Source organism: Lucilia sericata, unplaced genomic scaffold (genome assembly GCF_015586225.1).
Source record: "Lucilia sericata isolate MDLA Ls3-8-SP2 unplaced genomic scaffold, ASM1558622v1 Contig000120F_arrow, whole genome shotgun sequence".
Classification (NCBI taxonomy): Eukaryota; Metazoa; Arthropoda; class Insecta; order Diptera; family Calliphoridae; genus Lucilia; species Lucilia sericata.
In genome coordinates, this window is record NW_023994152.1 from 98,611 (window position 1) to 115,739 (window position 17,129).

At 28.7% G+C, this 17,129-nt stretch overlaps 2 protein-coding genes across 8 annotated transcripts in view; one reads left to right on the plus strand and one right to left on the minus strand.

Annotated features, from left to right (window-relative positions):
• Positions 1–10,577, minus strand: part of LOC119600748 (glutamate decarboxylase) — a 34,582-nt gene extending 24,005 nt beyond the window's left edge. The window contains exons 1-3 of one of the 6 annotated variants that reach the window (XM_037951231.1): positions 3,166–3,431; positions 2,923–2,973; positions 2,335–2,403 (exon numbers count right to left, since the gene is read on the minus strand). In XM_037951231.1, the coding sequence (XP_037807159.1) occupies positions 2,335–2,395 (61 nt within the window). In that variant the 5' untranslated portion in view covers positions 2,396–2,403; positions 2,923–2,973; positions 3,166–3,431. Of the gene's footprint in view, positions 1–2,334; positions 2,404–2,922; positions 3,467–10,320 lie in introns of those variants that run through there. The other 5 variants (XM_037951233.1, XM_037951232.1, XM_037951230.1 and 2 more) reach the window with 5 other exon arrangements.
• On the plus strand, positions 7,155–16,759 carry LOC119600750. Of its 2 annotated transcripts, none has more exons than XM_037951236.1 (4): positions 7,155–7,452; positions 11,649–11,891; positions 12,212–12,354; positions 15,674–16,759. In XM_037951236.1, the coding sequence occupies exons 2-4, from the start codon at positions 11,656–11,658 to the stop codon at positions 16,018–16,020; spliced, it is 726 nt and encodes a 241-aa protein (XP_037807164.1). In that variant the 5' UTR covers positions 7,155–7,452; positions 11,649–11,655; the 3' UTR covers positions 16,021–16,759. The 2 variants fall into 2 exon arrangements, with proteins under 2 accessions (XP_037807164.1, XP_037807165.1); XM_037951237.1 differs by having other exon boundaries at positions 7,155–7,419.
• Positions 16,760–17,129: the final 370 nt, after the last annotated feature.

Consider the following 17,129-nt stretch of genomic DNA (forward strand, 5'->3'; position numbering starts at 1 on the left):
AGGGCCTCAGATGGCAGAAAATAATTTTAGTTGCTTGTTTGTTTTATAACAAGAAATTTTTAAAATTCAGCGGTTTTATACAGCTGATCAGTACTTTTTTAAGCTAGAAGTTAAAAGATCTGTTTCAGTAACATGATCTGATATAACAATTTTAAAGTTTTCGTACAAATTTTCCGACCGCTATGAGAAACCGATTATGATTCTTAAACAGAACTATTTAAAAGGCCCCATTATGTTTGCCCCCCCTTGATACATAACATATAGATAAAAATAAATGAAATGCGAATGTATGTAAGTGTAGGTAATATCCTGTGACTAAACGGTTTATATTTGTTTTATTTCAATTTACGACATACACACACACATACAAGCACCCAAACTTGCACACACACTTGGTGCATGAAATAAGGATGCTTGTATGCTTATTGGTGGTGGTTGGGTGCTTTGGTTGGTTCCTGTCGTTTGACTTTTTGGTGTAAGTTTGGCGTGTGTAGAAGACTGGAAACAATGAAAAATCTGTTTTTTTTATGTAAGGATGTGTATGTGTTTGAGTTCTCGTAAAGCGATTTATCACAAAGTGAACGAGTGTGTTGGACATAAAGCTACTTGAATTTATTGTTAAAAGGACGAGTGTAAGTAAGTAGTAGTAAAAATGTAACAATTTTGTTTTCTTCAAAACTTATGCTTTTTTCTTTCTATTTTGTTACATTTTTATTCAGTTTAGTTTTTCTGTTTTCTAGTTGTACTTTTACTTTTGTACATTTCACATTTTATGGATGTTTAGTTTGTGTTTGTGACATCTAAAGGATGTGGCAAAGAAATGTACAAATATGTTTGTTTATTTGTGTAAGAGATGTGTGAAAATATTTGTACAAATATTAGTTTTTTTGGCAACAATTTTGTTTTTATTTGAGTAATGATGTTTAATGTTTTTGGCCTTTTTGTAAAAACTGTCTTAAACGATGTAATCGTTACACAAAACACAATTTTTAAAAATTATCCACCATTTAGCTTTTAGATATGATGAATTAAAGAAGATTCTAAAAGAAACAAGTATGGGTCGATCCTTTCGGAAATTGTTATCATGATTAACTTATTTATTACATACTATACCGACGTCCTATATTCAAAAAGTGTTAACTGTATCTTGGGCTAAAGCGAGTTTTTGATTATTATTCCAGTTTGATATAAACTTGAGTTCAAAATATTAATTTTAAAAAGTTGTATCACTTACCAATTTTCCACATTTTGATATTTAAATCCCCATGACTCAAATATTGAATTATTAATTTTACAGAAGTTACGAATAATGGCTGTCTATGCCTCTAGACTTATACCTTAAGTTATAGAAAGGAATTCTGGAAAAAGTTAGGGCGATAGGGCCACGTTAACATAGGGCCGATTTAACATATTTTTGCATATATTCTAATAAATCTATGTCATTACGTTAAATATATTCGTATTAACTTAAATGTGAGTTGTTATCTTCATTAGATAATGTAAACCGTATTTGGAGTATAGTCATAAATGGAAACCCCTACAGACGGCGCTTTCAAAACTCCAGTTTTGTTAAGCAAATTTTATAATTTTGAGAAAATCTCCATGTGACATATGGACAATAAAGAAGGGAATAAAACAGTAAAGATATTAGATCGATATCTCCCACAGATTACAATTTTAAGTTTTAGAAATCAGATTCGGTTTCCGCAGATAAAAATACATAAAAATCCGACGAATTGGTTTTAAAAGTTTTTTTTTTTATAAACCTTCATTTCGTTGGCCTGTGTAAACAATATATTCATGATTGTTAAAACCATATTCCGGGGGGACATTTGTATGGGGCCTAGATGAAACCGTGGACCGATACAGTCTATATTTAAACAAATCTTGACAATAGAGAATATTTATGAAACTTCTAGCTCTTCTATTTGGTCTTTCAACAGACAAACTGGCGCGCATGGCTGGATCGTCTTAGGATAAGAATCAAATAAATAGTTTTGCGGATCGCAACATTTCGATGGTTCTTATGATGGTGCAGTATACTACTATATTCCTTTCAATTGATATACAAATATATTTATTACATATTATTAAACTGGAGGTAATCTTAGTTGTTTTAAACAGCAACATATAGCAAACTAGTTTAAGACCTTCGAAAAGTTATTGTAGACTTCAACACAGTCGTATATCGTACTAAATCGACTCCGATAGAAAAATTATTAAAAATTTATTGAATTGATGATAAATTTCTGAATTGTATAGATATGCAATTTACAGTAAGGGTATTGTTGTTGTTTTTTAATATATGTATTTGTAAACAATTATATAACTTACCATACGCTGTTAATTTTCCCGTTTTTTCGGAAAGTTTATACCCGTTTGGATTGAGCGACATTTTCTCCTCTGAAATGAAAACCACAAACAAAAAAGAAAATTTTATTAAAAATTCAAAAAACAATAAATATAACAATTAAATCTAAAAATGCAACAACAAATTGTATTTTTCGTAGACATGCAAAAAAACTAAACGTGTAACGTTACGTAACCAATTATGATTGTATAACAAAATTGTTGAAGGATATTTTTTGTTTGTATATTTTGAATGTATGCAAAAAAGACTGTTTCGAAAAAAAACTAAAAAATATGATAATAAAAGAAGGTCGTTAGTAGACAAGGACTCATGAAGGTTATAGGTGATAAATGGGAGGAAGAACACAAATGCTTGAATGCATATGCGCAATAAATGTGGTAATAAAATGAAAAATGTATTTAAAATCTATTTGTCTGGATACGTTACATAATCTTTTCATAAATTTTAAATTTCAAAAAAGGAGACAATTTATTTAGAATTTTAGAATTTATTAAATCAATTCCTTGTGGTGTACAGTGGACGCTTGTTTAAGGAATGTATTTGTATCTTACCAATGATCTTGCGGAGATCTTCGATGTATTGCCTTAGGAAAATCACTTTGACTGATTTATAAATTTAGCGTGTTCAGAGGAAAATTAATATGAGTTGAATTTTGGGTTAGAATTACAAGTAATTAAAGTAAAATTTATGAACGAATTTAAAAATGCCTTAAGGTGATTTAGTTAAACAATATATTTTACAATCAATGAGCTTTTTTTGTTACTTTTCTTTTTGCTTTTACTTAAGAGACTCACTACTTTGGGTTATGATAAATACTACTTAAGCGTTTGTTTTTCTTTTTTCAACTAAATTTTAATAAAATTATTTGTTAGTTTTTCACACTTTAATTTCTACTAAATCTAAATTAACAAACAAATTGAATTTAATTCAAGATTTACTTAAAGCACACTGATTTATGTTGAATTTTATTTAAGGATTTTTTATTTATTTTCAAACTCCAGCCGTACACAAAGTCGGGACGGACACAAATGAAAAAGCAGCTTTACTGTTCGACGATCTGAGGAGCTTTGTAACTGATTTCATTTTACAGTCTCCTACGAAGCCAAATTCAAAATGGCTTCGTGTGTAGGTATATAAAGAAAATGATATGTATATTATGTATTACGAGTGGAATCCTTAAAAGAATAACAAAATAAACAATAACAAATTCCCAATATATATTCTGCGCACTGAAATTACTATACACATACATGAAGAATATTATATTTACTATGACAGCCACCACCCCCCCCACCTCTGTTCACCCCACACCAGAGTATATAACATTAAATGTCTGTAGGGACTGACTCCCCATTTATCCACCTGCCAAAAAATTGGCTCCACAAACTATGACGTCATGGTTAGTTGAAACAACAGCCATATTGTATCCACATGATAGTCATTTACATATTTCAACAGGAGGCGGAGTTTGCGTATACATTTTGTCTTTAGATGTAATTATAGAGAGAGGAGGAGTGTTGGGGGTTTTGGGTTTGTTTCTTTGAAGGACACACCTTACTTTGTTAAGTTTTATTCAATGCTTTCTTTTGTGTGTTTATCTTGACTAAAACTTAATCATTAGATTTTTTATTTTTTTTTTGGGAAATATTTTTATCTTTTAGTACTTTAAATTTGGTTTTTAATAGATTTTTTTCTTACGGCCATTATTCATCATCATCAAAAAGTGTTTTTTTATTATCAAGGCTAAGATGCGTGATAATATTTTATCGTTTGTTTTCTTTATAATGTTTACTACCTTGATGGTGAAGGGTATTTTGTTGTTAAATGATAATGTTTAACTGAGATAAGTAAGATTTGATATTTTAATGAAGGTTTTATCCTTGTTATATACTAAGAAAAGAAAAACTGGGTCATTTTAAATACATACATATGTATGTATCTTAAATTATTCTTGGTCTTAAAATGAACATTTAAAGTCTATATAAGCACATACTTATGTATTTGGCATTGTTTGTAGCCATTTATACTATGGTGTATTTCATTTTCTCTTCCAAATTAAATTGTTAATATTGTAGACATAATACAACACAGTTTCATATTTATTTGGTTACTCGGGAATTCCCGTGAAAAATTTTAGTTCTAATAAGATCAGAATCACTTTTTTAAGTTAAGTTAGACATTGAAGATAATGAAATCTATGAAATTTGTTATACATACATATACCCTACTGATTGTTGTTGATATTGGTGAACTATCATGAACGTTGTTAATTACCTAACTAACTTCTATATGGACATAAATCCTTTAATGAGTTGGCATCAAAAATGGACATGTTTTCATAAAAACTTAGTTAGTTAGTTGGTTAGTTAGTTAGGTAGTTAGTTAGTTAGATAGTTAGTTAGTTAGTTAGTTAGTTAGTTAGTTAGTTAGTTAGTTAGTTAGTTAGTTAGTTAGTTAGTTAGTTAGTTAGTTAGTTAGTTAGTTAGTTAGTTAGTTAGTTAGTTAGTTAGTTAGTAGTTAGTTAGTTAGTTAGTTAGTTAGTTAGTTAGTTAGTTAGTTAGTTAGTTAGTTAGTTAGTTAGTTAGTTAGTTAGTTAGTTAGTTAGTTAGTTAGTTAGTTAGTTAGTTAGTTAGTTAGTTAGTTAGTTAGTTAGTTAGTTAGTTAGTTAGTTAGTTAGTTAGTTAGTTAGTTAGTTAGTTAGTTAGTTAGTTAGTTAGTTAGTTAGTTAGTTAGTTAGTTAGTTAGTTAGTTAGTTAGTTAGTTAGTTAGTTAGTTAGTTAGTTAGTTAGTTAGTTAGTTAGTTAGTTAGTTAGTTAGTTAGTTAGTTAGTTAGTTAGTTAGTTAGTTAGTTAGTTAGTTAGTTAGTTAGTTAGTTAGTTAGTTAGTTAGTTAGTTAGTTAGTTAGTTAGTTAGTTAGTTAGTTAGTTAGTTAGTTAGTTAGTTAGTTAGTTAGTTAGTTAGTTAGTTAGTTAGTTAGTTAGTTAGTTAGTTAGTTAGTTAGTTAGTTAGTTAGTTAGTTAGTTAGTTAGTTAGTTAGTTAGTTAGTTAGTTAGTTAGTTAGTTAGTTAGTTAGTTAGTTAGTTAGTTAGTTAGTTAGTTAGTCTGTCTACAAGGAAGATGTATAGATCGATCTTGTTGTGCGTCCTTTTACCAGTGTATCAGGTGGGAATCGAACCCTACCGGAGGTCATTAAACTTTTAATAGTATACATGAAAATCTGTAAACAAATTATGTCCCAGAAATTACAATCTTTTTATATAATAACACAGGCCAACAAATGTTTAACAAGTTTACCAGACCTGTTTGATTTTGCAAACAAAGGTGTTAACAAAGTCTCCAATATGGCCAAAAACGGAGTTTTCAAACATAACTCGAAATCTCTAAAACCTGAGCTTACTCTTTTAGAAATGTATTCATTGCTCTCTGGGTTCCGACATTTTGTTGGCCTGTGTAATCTAAATTAATATTGTGCAAGTGATTTAACTTTCAAGGTGATCAATTACGAACTGTCATCAGATAAATAAGTGCAACGATTATAAAAACTATTGCAAAAGTTTCTGAGTTTTCCAGTTGTTATTTAAACAAACTGATAAAAGGTCAAATCCAACATATAATTAAAAAAAAACAATTCTAAAACTAAACTTCCGCTCTCTCTCTGTCAAAAATACTAACAACCGTAAAAATGTGGTCAGTAAACGATATAGAAAAATATTGATTAAAATACATTTTAATAATAAATATTGTAATTCGTATAATTTCCTTTATTAAGTTAAAATGATAAATATGTATATAAAATACATATTTATCAATTGCTATTATTTTTTTTGTTTCGTTCTGAATGTTTAATCAATATGGCGGCATTTTTTATCGCTCTCGTTAACTGGCGTGTATGTACTTATACGAGTAGTGGACTTAATAAACAAGTGTTGTTCGAATCTCTATAAATCGAATTTATTTCTATTTTGATATTTTAATGGCACTTAACGCTCCTACACCAAAACCAATAATAATTAGTCGCCTTATCGGGTTTTGGGAAACCAGAGTAGCTAATAATATTTATAATCAGATTGATGGCAAATAAACTAAATGACATTAATATCAAATAACAAATAGAAAAAAAAAAACAAAAAAACATATGCTAAAAAATATAAACTGGGTACAAAAATAAAAGGGACTTAAAGGAGTGAATTCAATAAAAGGAGATCTAGTACTTTCTCTAGCATTATTTATAATGATTTGTTATAAAATCCATTCCTGTCAATTATCGAGTTAAACCTTTTACCGTTAACTATTACAAATATTCCGCTTATTGCAGAATCTAAAATACTTTAATGGGTATTTAAAGTTTTAGATTAATATATCGAAAATTTTTGTGTTAAAATTACAACATTTTTAAAACTTTACTTTTAAAAAGTTACATTTCTTTCAAAGTTCTGCTCCAATTCAAAAAAAAAAAAAAAAAAATATTAGAAAACCAACAACTAAAGGGGGGAAAAAGTTCGTTGAAAATTTTATCACAATTGAGCTGTCCACCCGATTTTGACATGTCTCCGCTTTATGAAAATGACACACAAATACACAACTAAATGAAACGCAGTTATCTCTCGTTTTTCACTCATAGCACCATCCAAACACTTAATTGTGGAATTCACCTGTATTTATCAGTTCCAATTAATATTGAGATGTTTTTTATTATTATTTTTTCGTTAAATGTTGAAATATGAACAACTAAATTAAATCAATAAATAATAAATTTTAGTTTATAACAAACATTAATCAAACCAACACACTATTGGAATAACATAAAACATTTTAGGATTTTTCGCGAAAATTCAGTGAAATTAATTGCGCCAATAATAAAACGAAACGAAAACGTTCAAAATAACTTTTTGTTTAATTTGATAATTAAGTGTGCAAAACGTTACAATAACTCTTTATGATTACGGTGCTTAATTAACCGAAATAATAACGCATACATATAGAGACAAAATATTAATAAAACCTTAATACGCCTATTAATTCATATTCAGTTTGAATTCAAATTTCGTGTGAGTTATAACGGTTTATTCGAAGTATATATGGTTAGTAAAAATAAATATCAAATTTCTCAATTAAACTAATTACTAATATTGGGAAAACGCGCGTCAATTAATTGAGTGATAACAATCAAAGTTTATAAGTAAAATTTAGAAATGAATAAGAAAATTTTCACTCAAATTTAAATCGAAATATCTCGAAAATTTTACTTAATTTAAAGAATTATAAATATTATATTGATTGCCAAATTAAAATTTAAACTAAACATTTTATTGCCGACTATTATTATTCAGAACGGATCACGGTCACTTAAATTAGTTTAACGATCTGTAACTAACAGATTGTCGCTGGGGTATCGACTTGAACTAGAATCACGTGACTAGTTGTATACAAATTAATGTTAAGTAGTTATCATCTGTTAGAAATATCATTATAAAGTAAAGACCTATTTAAAAATTTAATGACTTTTTAGCGAATTACATATATGCCACTTCCGAAATATAAAAATAATTCTTGACCGAAATTTAAAACATCTGAGATTCTTTTGCATGATCATTTGATATCTGATAAATTAACTGATGTTGACTTTTCGATGATCTTAAGATCAACTTTTAATATTCAGGACAGGTAGGAAAACGATGAGTGAAATTATCAGGCCTGTCACAGAAGTCTCTGCTATTTTAAGAAGCAAAACAGAGTAAATTTTAACGATTATATCCTTACGGAATACTTTAAACTGTCATATTAAGCATCAAATTGTATTAAACTTTGAACAAGTTAATTTTATGTACTGAATATAGCCAAAATAGGAGAATTTTAAATTGGTTTAAAATAAAACAATACAATTCGACATAAATTCATAGGTTAGGTTAGATCAATGGGAGGATGTATACTACATACATCATATCCGAAGAAATACACCTAGATCACTATTGGGCCTATTGTACGTTCCTTTGCATGTAAAATGTTTATTGGTAAACAATAAAGAAACAATATTAGTGATCAATGAAGGTATTATCATACGACGTTGAGAAACTAAGTTTCCCGGACGTTATTCCTAAGAATTTTCCAATCAGTGTTCGTGAAGAGTGTTATATCCGAATAATATCACTACCATTACATTTGGACTAGTGGGGACCGGACCACGTTGCGGGCCCATGATTAGCCATGTGGACAATCTATCAAATTATAAAATAATCGGTATAGCTGTTAAGGTGTAATTGACAAAAATTAAAACTTTGGCGCTATCTGTTGGAAAATTTAATAAAACTTTACAGGAACACTTCTCACGATCCCTGGAATATATATTTGAAATTTTGTCCTATCATACTAACCACAGACATGCGTATTTTGATAAGGCTTCACATTCTGCTCTCGTTACACAGAGAGAGACGTTTTATTCACGCTTGATACACAAATTGATACCAAAATGTTTTTAACTTTTCAATAACATCCGTTGTCAAAGTATATACGGATAGTTCTCAACTCAATAAAACTCAATAGCAAAAATATAAAAGATACACGACGTTATCAAATCATCTAAAAATAATACAGCGCTAAATTGTCAAACAGAACCTTGCGTTAACGAAATGACAACGATGCATTGCCAAAAAGACACAAAGCGTAATCGAAATGACAACAATGCGTTGTTGCAATGACAACGTTGCGTTGTCAAAATTACAAAGGTTGTTATCAAAATGATTACTGGATGTTACTTAAATTTTATACACATCTTTTGTCTAAATGTTCACTTTTGACAATGGATTGTATCAATGTTGGTATTTCTCACCGGTTTTTTTCCCTCTGTGTAGGGTCATCCAATGGGATCTTTGTGATTCTAACCATCGTTTTATTACTTCAAGGGGCCTTTTGTGTTTCTCTCGTCCATATTTTTAATCCAACCCTCGTTGGAACGAATGGTTTTCGTGCTTCAGGTTTACTTCCTCGAGCTTCCATTCCTTTAAAGCAATAACAATCACTCTTAAGTTGCCAACTACTCCCGAGTAGCTGGAAGAGTATTCAGTTAAGTAATTCCTTTTTCTTGTAACCTTTAACAGTGGTATGTTCCAAATTAAGAAGATAATTTTATATAATTTGGTAGAAATTTATGTTGTGCCCAAGAAACGAAGCAAGATCAGTCTATAATTTCTAGCCCCCATACAAGCGATTTAGGTAAATCGTGTAGAATTTTTATGATAAATGAAGTGAAGTTAGGGAAGGGAATTTAGAAAATAACCACCTAAGACTTCTGCGTTCATAAATAACTTAAAAGTGTTGGTATCTGAACAAAAATCGGTATAGATGTGATTGAAAAAAAGTATTCATATATCGGTCAATAATAATTCTTTAATTTTGTAATGTTCAGTCTGTTTTTAATAAAACTACTCACGACGAGTGATTATGTATCTCTGAGTTTAAGTTTGCAATTTGGGTTTCATGGACTTTTCAGATGTCTGATAACTTAGTTCAACACCTTAGCAATAAAAAAATTTTATTTAAACTGATTCTAATTTTGTGTTTATAAGATTATACTATATACGAAATCTACTAGTTGAAGTCTTTAATAACTATAAAACAAAATGTATATCGTTTCAGTGGAAAGGGATCAGGCTCCCTTTTCAAAAATAACATCTTGGCTGGAGTATAAATACACTGCTCTTCTGTAGCAATGTTAGCATTTTTTTACAAATGTTAAAAAAATACATTTTGCCTTTATAAATCTTTAAATCCCTTTTAAAACTGAGGAAGTTAGTTTGGAAAATGTATCTATAACCGCACTCCTTGTGGAAGTTATTTTGACTCTAACTTATTGTTAATCTTAAAATGATTGAGATTGCTTCTCTTTTTTAAAAGTACACTTAAGCAATATTTTTTTATATTTTCATTTTTTTCTTTTCAAATTGAATAATTACCTCCTTGTTGTTTTGACGTATAATGATTATAAGCTCTATATCCCAGATACGCAAAAATATTTTCTATTTATTATAATTAATAATAAATAAAGTTGTATAAAATATATACACAGTAGTTTTTTTTTTTTTTTGTGGAAATAATACTTTATTTTATATTTGTTAATAACACTACTTTTAAGGTGTAAAAGGATCACGCGTTAAAACTAAAATGCTGTCTTCCGTTTCCTCTACACTACTACTTATATAAACATTTAAATGCTGCCAACTAAGGCACCGACCAAAATTCATTTTCATTTTCGGGAGTGAGTGAGTGAATACGAAATTTTCATGGCAACTGCAAAAGTAGGCGAAAAAACAACAATTTCTTAAGTCAATTTCCTAAGAGCGAAGAGGAAAGCTGAAAATGGCCATGTTAATTCAGAAATTAGTTGACAAGGATTTTTTCCATATACTACATACATACATACACGAAAGTATATTAGTGTTAAGTTTGTAAAAAAATAATGTATGTATCCTAAATATTAGTATGTAAATGTCACTGTTGGTTTTGTGGATGTTGTGGGTGTTGAAAAATGGGTCAAATATGTTTTTTTTAAATACATATTATATAATTCTTATACAAGTAACAGTAAAAAACATTTTAAATATGTTAAGGTTGTTGTAAAAAAATGCAATTGTTTGTTTAATATTGAAATTGTTTAAAAAAAGAATTTGCTTGTTTTGTAATATAAACTTTTTTATGCATTTTTCTTGTTAAGTGAACTAGAAAAAATACACAATCAATTTTTCTTTACAATTTTATAACAAACAATTGTAGCATTCTGCTGCGGCTGCTGGTGATTTTTCTATATCAATGATTAATCCAGCAATAAAAAAAATCAAAAAAATGAAAACAATCCCTAGTATTGTAGGCTTAAGGATATGACCATTATCGGTAGCCATTGCTGCATAGTAATTTGATTTTAACTACAATTAGGCATACAATTGTGTGCATTACGTTGGTTGCATCCAACCAACAATATTGTTGAAAAAGTGTTGCATATCTTCACATACATAACAGTTGCTTGTAGTAGGTTTGTGTATTTCATATGTGTGTTAAAGTAACACTTACACTATAAATAAATATCCTTGCTTTTGTTTTGTCAGCCATTTATTAAAATATGGATACATACCAATTAATACAGCAGTTATTTCTTTGTTTTTCAATGTTTAAGTTAAAAAAGTATCCAACATAAAAAACGCCTACATTTTAAAATCCTTTTGACGTCATAAATTTTTTGTTTCATTTTCTTTCTGTATCTATCTCCTTTTCTTCTGTTTTTTTATAGCTATAAAATGCAACAACATTGGCTAATGTTAATACTATTGGTGGTTACACGGTCGTTGAGTGCGCATGCCAATAGATTACCATTAAATAAGGATTTTGTGACGTCATTGCTGGCAAAAGGGGATGCTGCCGCCGTACGTCGTCAGATAGGCAAAAATAATTTGAACTTTGATAATATTGTAACAATTCAAACGCCATCAAGTGCAGTTCAAGATTGGAGTTTGGTGTGTCAACAGCTCTGCGGGTAAGTTGCTGAGCAACACAACAATAACAAAAGTGCCAAATTATAAAAAAAAAATAAAAGTTAGAAAAATATCTGAAAAAAGAAAATTTTTTAAAGTGTCTGTAAATAATTATGTAAAATTTAATGATTAAAAAAAGTATACATTGCAAATACCATAAAAAGTTATCTTTCTATCGGTTGTAATATTGTCTGCGAGTGTTTTTTATATGTGTGGGCTAATGTCTGCGCCACATATTGTGCTTAAGTGTTTTTGTGTAAAAATTCAATTTAAAATTAAGTGCTATTTTTAAAAAAATGTTTTCTTTTGTAATTTATTTTAGAGCTGCTTTAGGTGGCGCCGTATGCGCTCCCTACTGTAAAAATTTGCCATTTTTACCCTTTAAAGTGCAACTTGAAAATGCCGAAGAAATCATGGATACGAAAAAAGATTTAATATGCCCCGAATTATGTGGTCTACAATTAGGTAAGTTTATATTATATATAATAAAATAGGTTATAAAAAAAGGATCTCAGGCACATTCTCTGCATTTTTAAAATATGGTTATATAACAAGTTAAGTGAAATTACACAAAATATTCCACGATAAATTTTTATGGAATGAAGAATTTACTTAAAATAAAATATTGTTTAATAAACTAACTCGTGTTTAAACGGAATTCCGGGAATACATTACTATGTGGAGTAGACGAAATGCTGGACCAAAAATATGAGACTTTTTGTCCTCATATTTTTTAACCGACGGGTTATAATTTTCAACGCACTACTAATAGATACATTAGGTCTTACCCCACCCGATTAAAAACCTTTTGCTATAAATTTCTTTCTAGAAAAACTTTTCAAAATTTAATTGGCCTTCAAAAATTTGGACTACTCCGCTCACGCGTATAAAGAGTACTCCTCAAAGGACTAGGACTGGTCCAAAACTAATCCAAATATATTGAAAAAACATACTCCATTTAACATTGTGATGTCCTAGGAGAAGACCACGTAATTCAACCATGCATTACATCGGAGTAATCCCAAAACTACTCCCTTGCTTAAATTATGGGATTATATGATCCGCAACATGGCTAAGGACCATGTTGTTTTCAAAAACATGATCCTTGTTTGCATTACATAGGACTACTAAACGGATCATGTACTCCAATAATATATACAGAGGAGTAGTTTTTGGTTTACTTAAATAGATCATGTACTCCAATAATTTTTGCAGGGAGTTACAGAACGGGTGCAAACACAACTACTTTAGATTCTTTAACAGAAATCTTGAAACCAGTAATGACGCCATTAATTCAGTAGCCCGTGGGGTCATGGCTTCAAAGTATGTACTACTAAAGACTTTTCTAAAAACAAGTTCTTTGACATTAGTTATACATTTGTACAATGAAGACCATACTAGTTCCGAAGCAAATTTCTTTTTAGAGAGAAATAAAAAAAATAATAATAATATGAATATACATATATCCCCTTATTCACAAACAAAATTTTTATTTTATAAAAGGTTTATAAAAAAAATTTCCATACAAAATCTAATTTATAAACCGTTTATAAAATAAAAATTTTGTTTGTGAATAAGGGGGATATAATATAGTATATTCATTTATGGAATTGAACATTGAATTCCAGGAATATTGAAAATTTTAAAATGTCGCTCTGAAGATTCGAATTCGTATATCTTCTAACAGAAAATAATAAAATATTTAAACTTCTTCGAAAGATATTAATCCCCCTTATTTACAAACAAAATTTTTATTTTATAAACAGTTTATAAATTTGAATTTGTATGGAAATTTTGTTTTATAAACCTTTTATAAAATAAAAATGTTGTTTGTGAATAAAGTCAAAAAGTTTTCTAAATATAAACGAGCTAATATTTAAAAAAAGTTGAAACCCTGAGACCTAGTTATACTTTTTAGATTTTCAACGAAAATATTGAAATACCAAGAGGTTTCTATAAACATCTAGATAATTTGTAAAAATGCTGCAAAGTTTTATAAATTTAATCATATTTTAAGTATATTTTCATATAGTCTTAAAGTTGCAACAGATTGAAAGTTATTAGGAAATATAAACTTGATTTACCTTTTTATATCCACAATCCAAAAAAGATGGGGGTAGATAGACAGTTGAAATTTTACATAAGTATTCTCTGTAGATAAGGTTTGTTTGGTATTGAAAATAAGCTATATCAGTCCATGATTTCGCCTAGCCCCCATAAAAGTGGCCCCCCGAAAAAAAGTCATAGCTGTTTTAAAAATACAAGTAAAGAGATGAAATTCGACACAAGTAAGTTTCTTATGAGCCAAAATCTCTCGACCAAATTTTATGAGGATCGGTTCATAATTGACTATACCCCCCATATAAGGTCCACTTCATCAATAAAGCGATGGAATTTGACACAAATAAGTTTTATTCAAGCCAAAATCTCACTACAAAATTTTATGAGGATCGAGGCCGATAAATAACCCTTCCACCTATTAGGTCACCTTTACAAAATGACTTTTATCGCGAATAGTTCGACAATAAACTTTTGTAATTCTCAAATATTCACGAAAAAGTTCTGAAATGTTACGACATTTGCTAAATAAACATTAGCGAAAAGTTTTGACCATAGCAACGTTCAGCAATTCATAATAATTTTGTAAAGAATTATTCAATGTTCGAAAAATGTTTGCAAAAAATTATTAAGAAATCATTTACAAATGTTTAAAAGCGACAATTGAAACCTATGGGAATTTTTGAGGGCTGTTCTGGAATATTTGAAATAAAATTCATTTATGCTAATGTTCGCCAATTTTTAATAATTTTTATTAGACAAATATTTACAAATTTATTGAGAAATCATTTGCGTAATAACCACCAATATTTAACTCCAACTCTGAAGAAACATTCGCGATCTGTTCCCGAATATTCGCGATCTGTTCCCGAATATTCGCGAAAAAAGTTCATACATTGTAACGTTCAATAATTCTTAAAAATTTATTTATAAAAATGTGTGAATAACCATGAATGTTTTACTACAATAGTTAAACTTTACAGAATTGTTTATGGTCTGATCTTGAATATTCGCGAACAATAGCATATTTACGAGAATAATATATTCCAAAAGATTGGAGTGGAAATAAGGTTATTTTTTAGTTATTTCAAAATTAAAGATTATATAAATTTTAATATGTCTTTAACTCTTATTACTGGATTAAAAGTACGAGTATAGCGATGAAAAGCGCCACCAATGAGATCAGATCTCTATCAGATTTTATGAATGACAATACCCCCCATATAAGGTCCTCTTCAGAAAATTTCTTTAACGATAATCACTGACAGCGATGATATTTAATATATGAACCAAAGTCGGTCTACAGAACGTTATTACCATTGGTTAATAATTGACCCTTACCCTAGGCCCTATTCGAAATATCACCCTGATTTTGGGTAAGCATTCTTTTTGCGGCAAACGGTTCGATGGTGGGTATATAAGATTTGGCATATCCGAATATAACACTGTTAGTTGTTATAATTTTAATGTGTAACCCTATAATGTACTCAGTCGTAGTAGATTTAAAGATAACTGTCTATCAAAACAGATATCGTAATTTTACTCAACATCGGCATAGAAGTCGTAGTCGATTTAGCGATATCTGGCACCGATATAGTGGGTTCATATTAAAAAGTACATTAAAATATGCATTATGTCAGAGTGAAAATACCTTTATTTATGAAGCGAATCACAATTACAATTACTAACTTTTGCTCCATATTACTATTTTAACGTTTTCTTACAGGTGATGATGTTTGTACCTGTAAAAATTATAACACTTACGGTGATTTCGACGCCTACATGAAAGCCGAAGAACAAACTAATGTTTGCGCCATAATCTGTGATTATAATAGTGTCACACTGACCGGTTGTACACCATGTAACAGGGATAAGAATAACGAATACATGATTTTGGAAAATGTTAATAATTTGAACCAAAAACAACAACGACGACAACAAGTTGTACCATTTGGAGCAATGGACACCACAACTCCAACGACACCCGATTGGAATCAACTTTGCGCTTCATTGTGTAAAACTGGAGATGGCGGGTCATTGTGCAATTGTGATTTATCGCCATTTTATATATAAACGTTTGAGAAACAATGTTTTCAATAACTTGTTTTTTTTTTTTGTTGACGTTTTTTAAAGGCGATAAATTTGAATTTTTTCTTTGAAAAAAATTAAAACAAGTCTTTTTTCCTAGAAATGGACTTTAAACTTTTATGTTTTCTTTTATTATATATTTTTATTATTAATTTTATTTGTTGTAATTTTTATCATTTGTTTTCAAAACTAAAAGCTGTTTAATGTTCAATTAAAACAAAAAAAGAGAAAACTACGAAAGAAAGAAGTTACAAATAAAAAAAACTAATCCCTATGCGCATCAATTAATTTGTAATTAATTTGAAATACAAAAAAAAATCAAAACTAATAAACAAAATGTTAAACTTAATGAAACGCATTAACAAAACAAAATTAAAAAAAAACTAACTAACAAAATACAAAACACAATTACACTAACAAACAAACTATAGATAAATTATAGACATACAAACTAACATTATAAATTATTAGACAAAAAAACATCTGTAAGGAAAATAAAACAAAATCCTTATTTTTATTAAGGATTTGAGGTTAGAATTGAGTCAATAACTAAACAATTACATTTTCAGTTAAATAATTATTTAAGTTTTTGTTTTCTTTTTTTCTTAAAAAAAAGAAAAACTACAGCAAAATCACTAAAGGGCTTCCAGGTGAAATAGTTTGAATAGATTCTATAGCTCCGTAAGCCCCCAAAAAGGGTTTTAGAGAGTTGATAGAATGGCTACCAACTAGGACACTACACTTTAGTAAATTTAATAAAAAAACAACCATTAAAAATATCATATACACAACATATCGATGTCTTCCTTAAGAAAAAGTTTTTGATTTTTTAATTTTACAATAATTTTTTTTCGTATTAATTTTGTTGTTAATAATTTGTATTGGTTTTTTTGTTTTAATTGTTTAATTGGAATCAGCATATCAATTAACAAACAACAAAAACAATTATATTAAAACATAAATTAAAAAAAAAGAATAACATCCAAACAAAATCAATTAAACATTTATACAAATTAATAAACAAAAAAAAATATTTATATTTCTTAAATATATTATGAATATATAAATAATAACAACAATTCACATTTAATTCT

Excerpts from the sequence above, each read along its gene's own strand:
- LOC119600750 (XM_037951236.1), top strand. The coding sequence starts at position 11,656 with ATGCAACAACATTGGCTAATGTTAATACTATTGGTGGTTACACGGTCG. Across the intron at positions 11,892-12,211 it reads GTGTGTCAACAGCTCTGCGG|AGCTGCTTTAGGTGGCGCCG; the intron begins GTAAGTTGCTGA and ends AATTTATTTTAG. Across the intron at positions 12,355-15,673 it reads ATTATGTGGTCTACAATTAG|GTGATGATGTTTGTACCTGT; the intron begins GTAAGTTTATAT and ends GTTTTCTTACAG.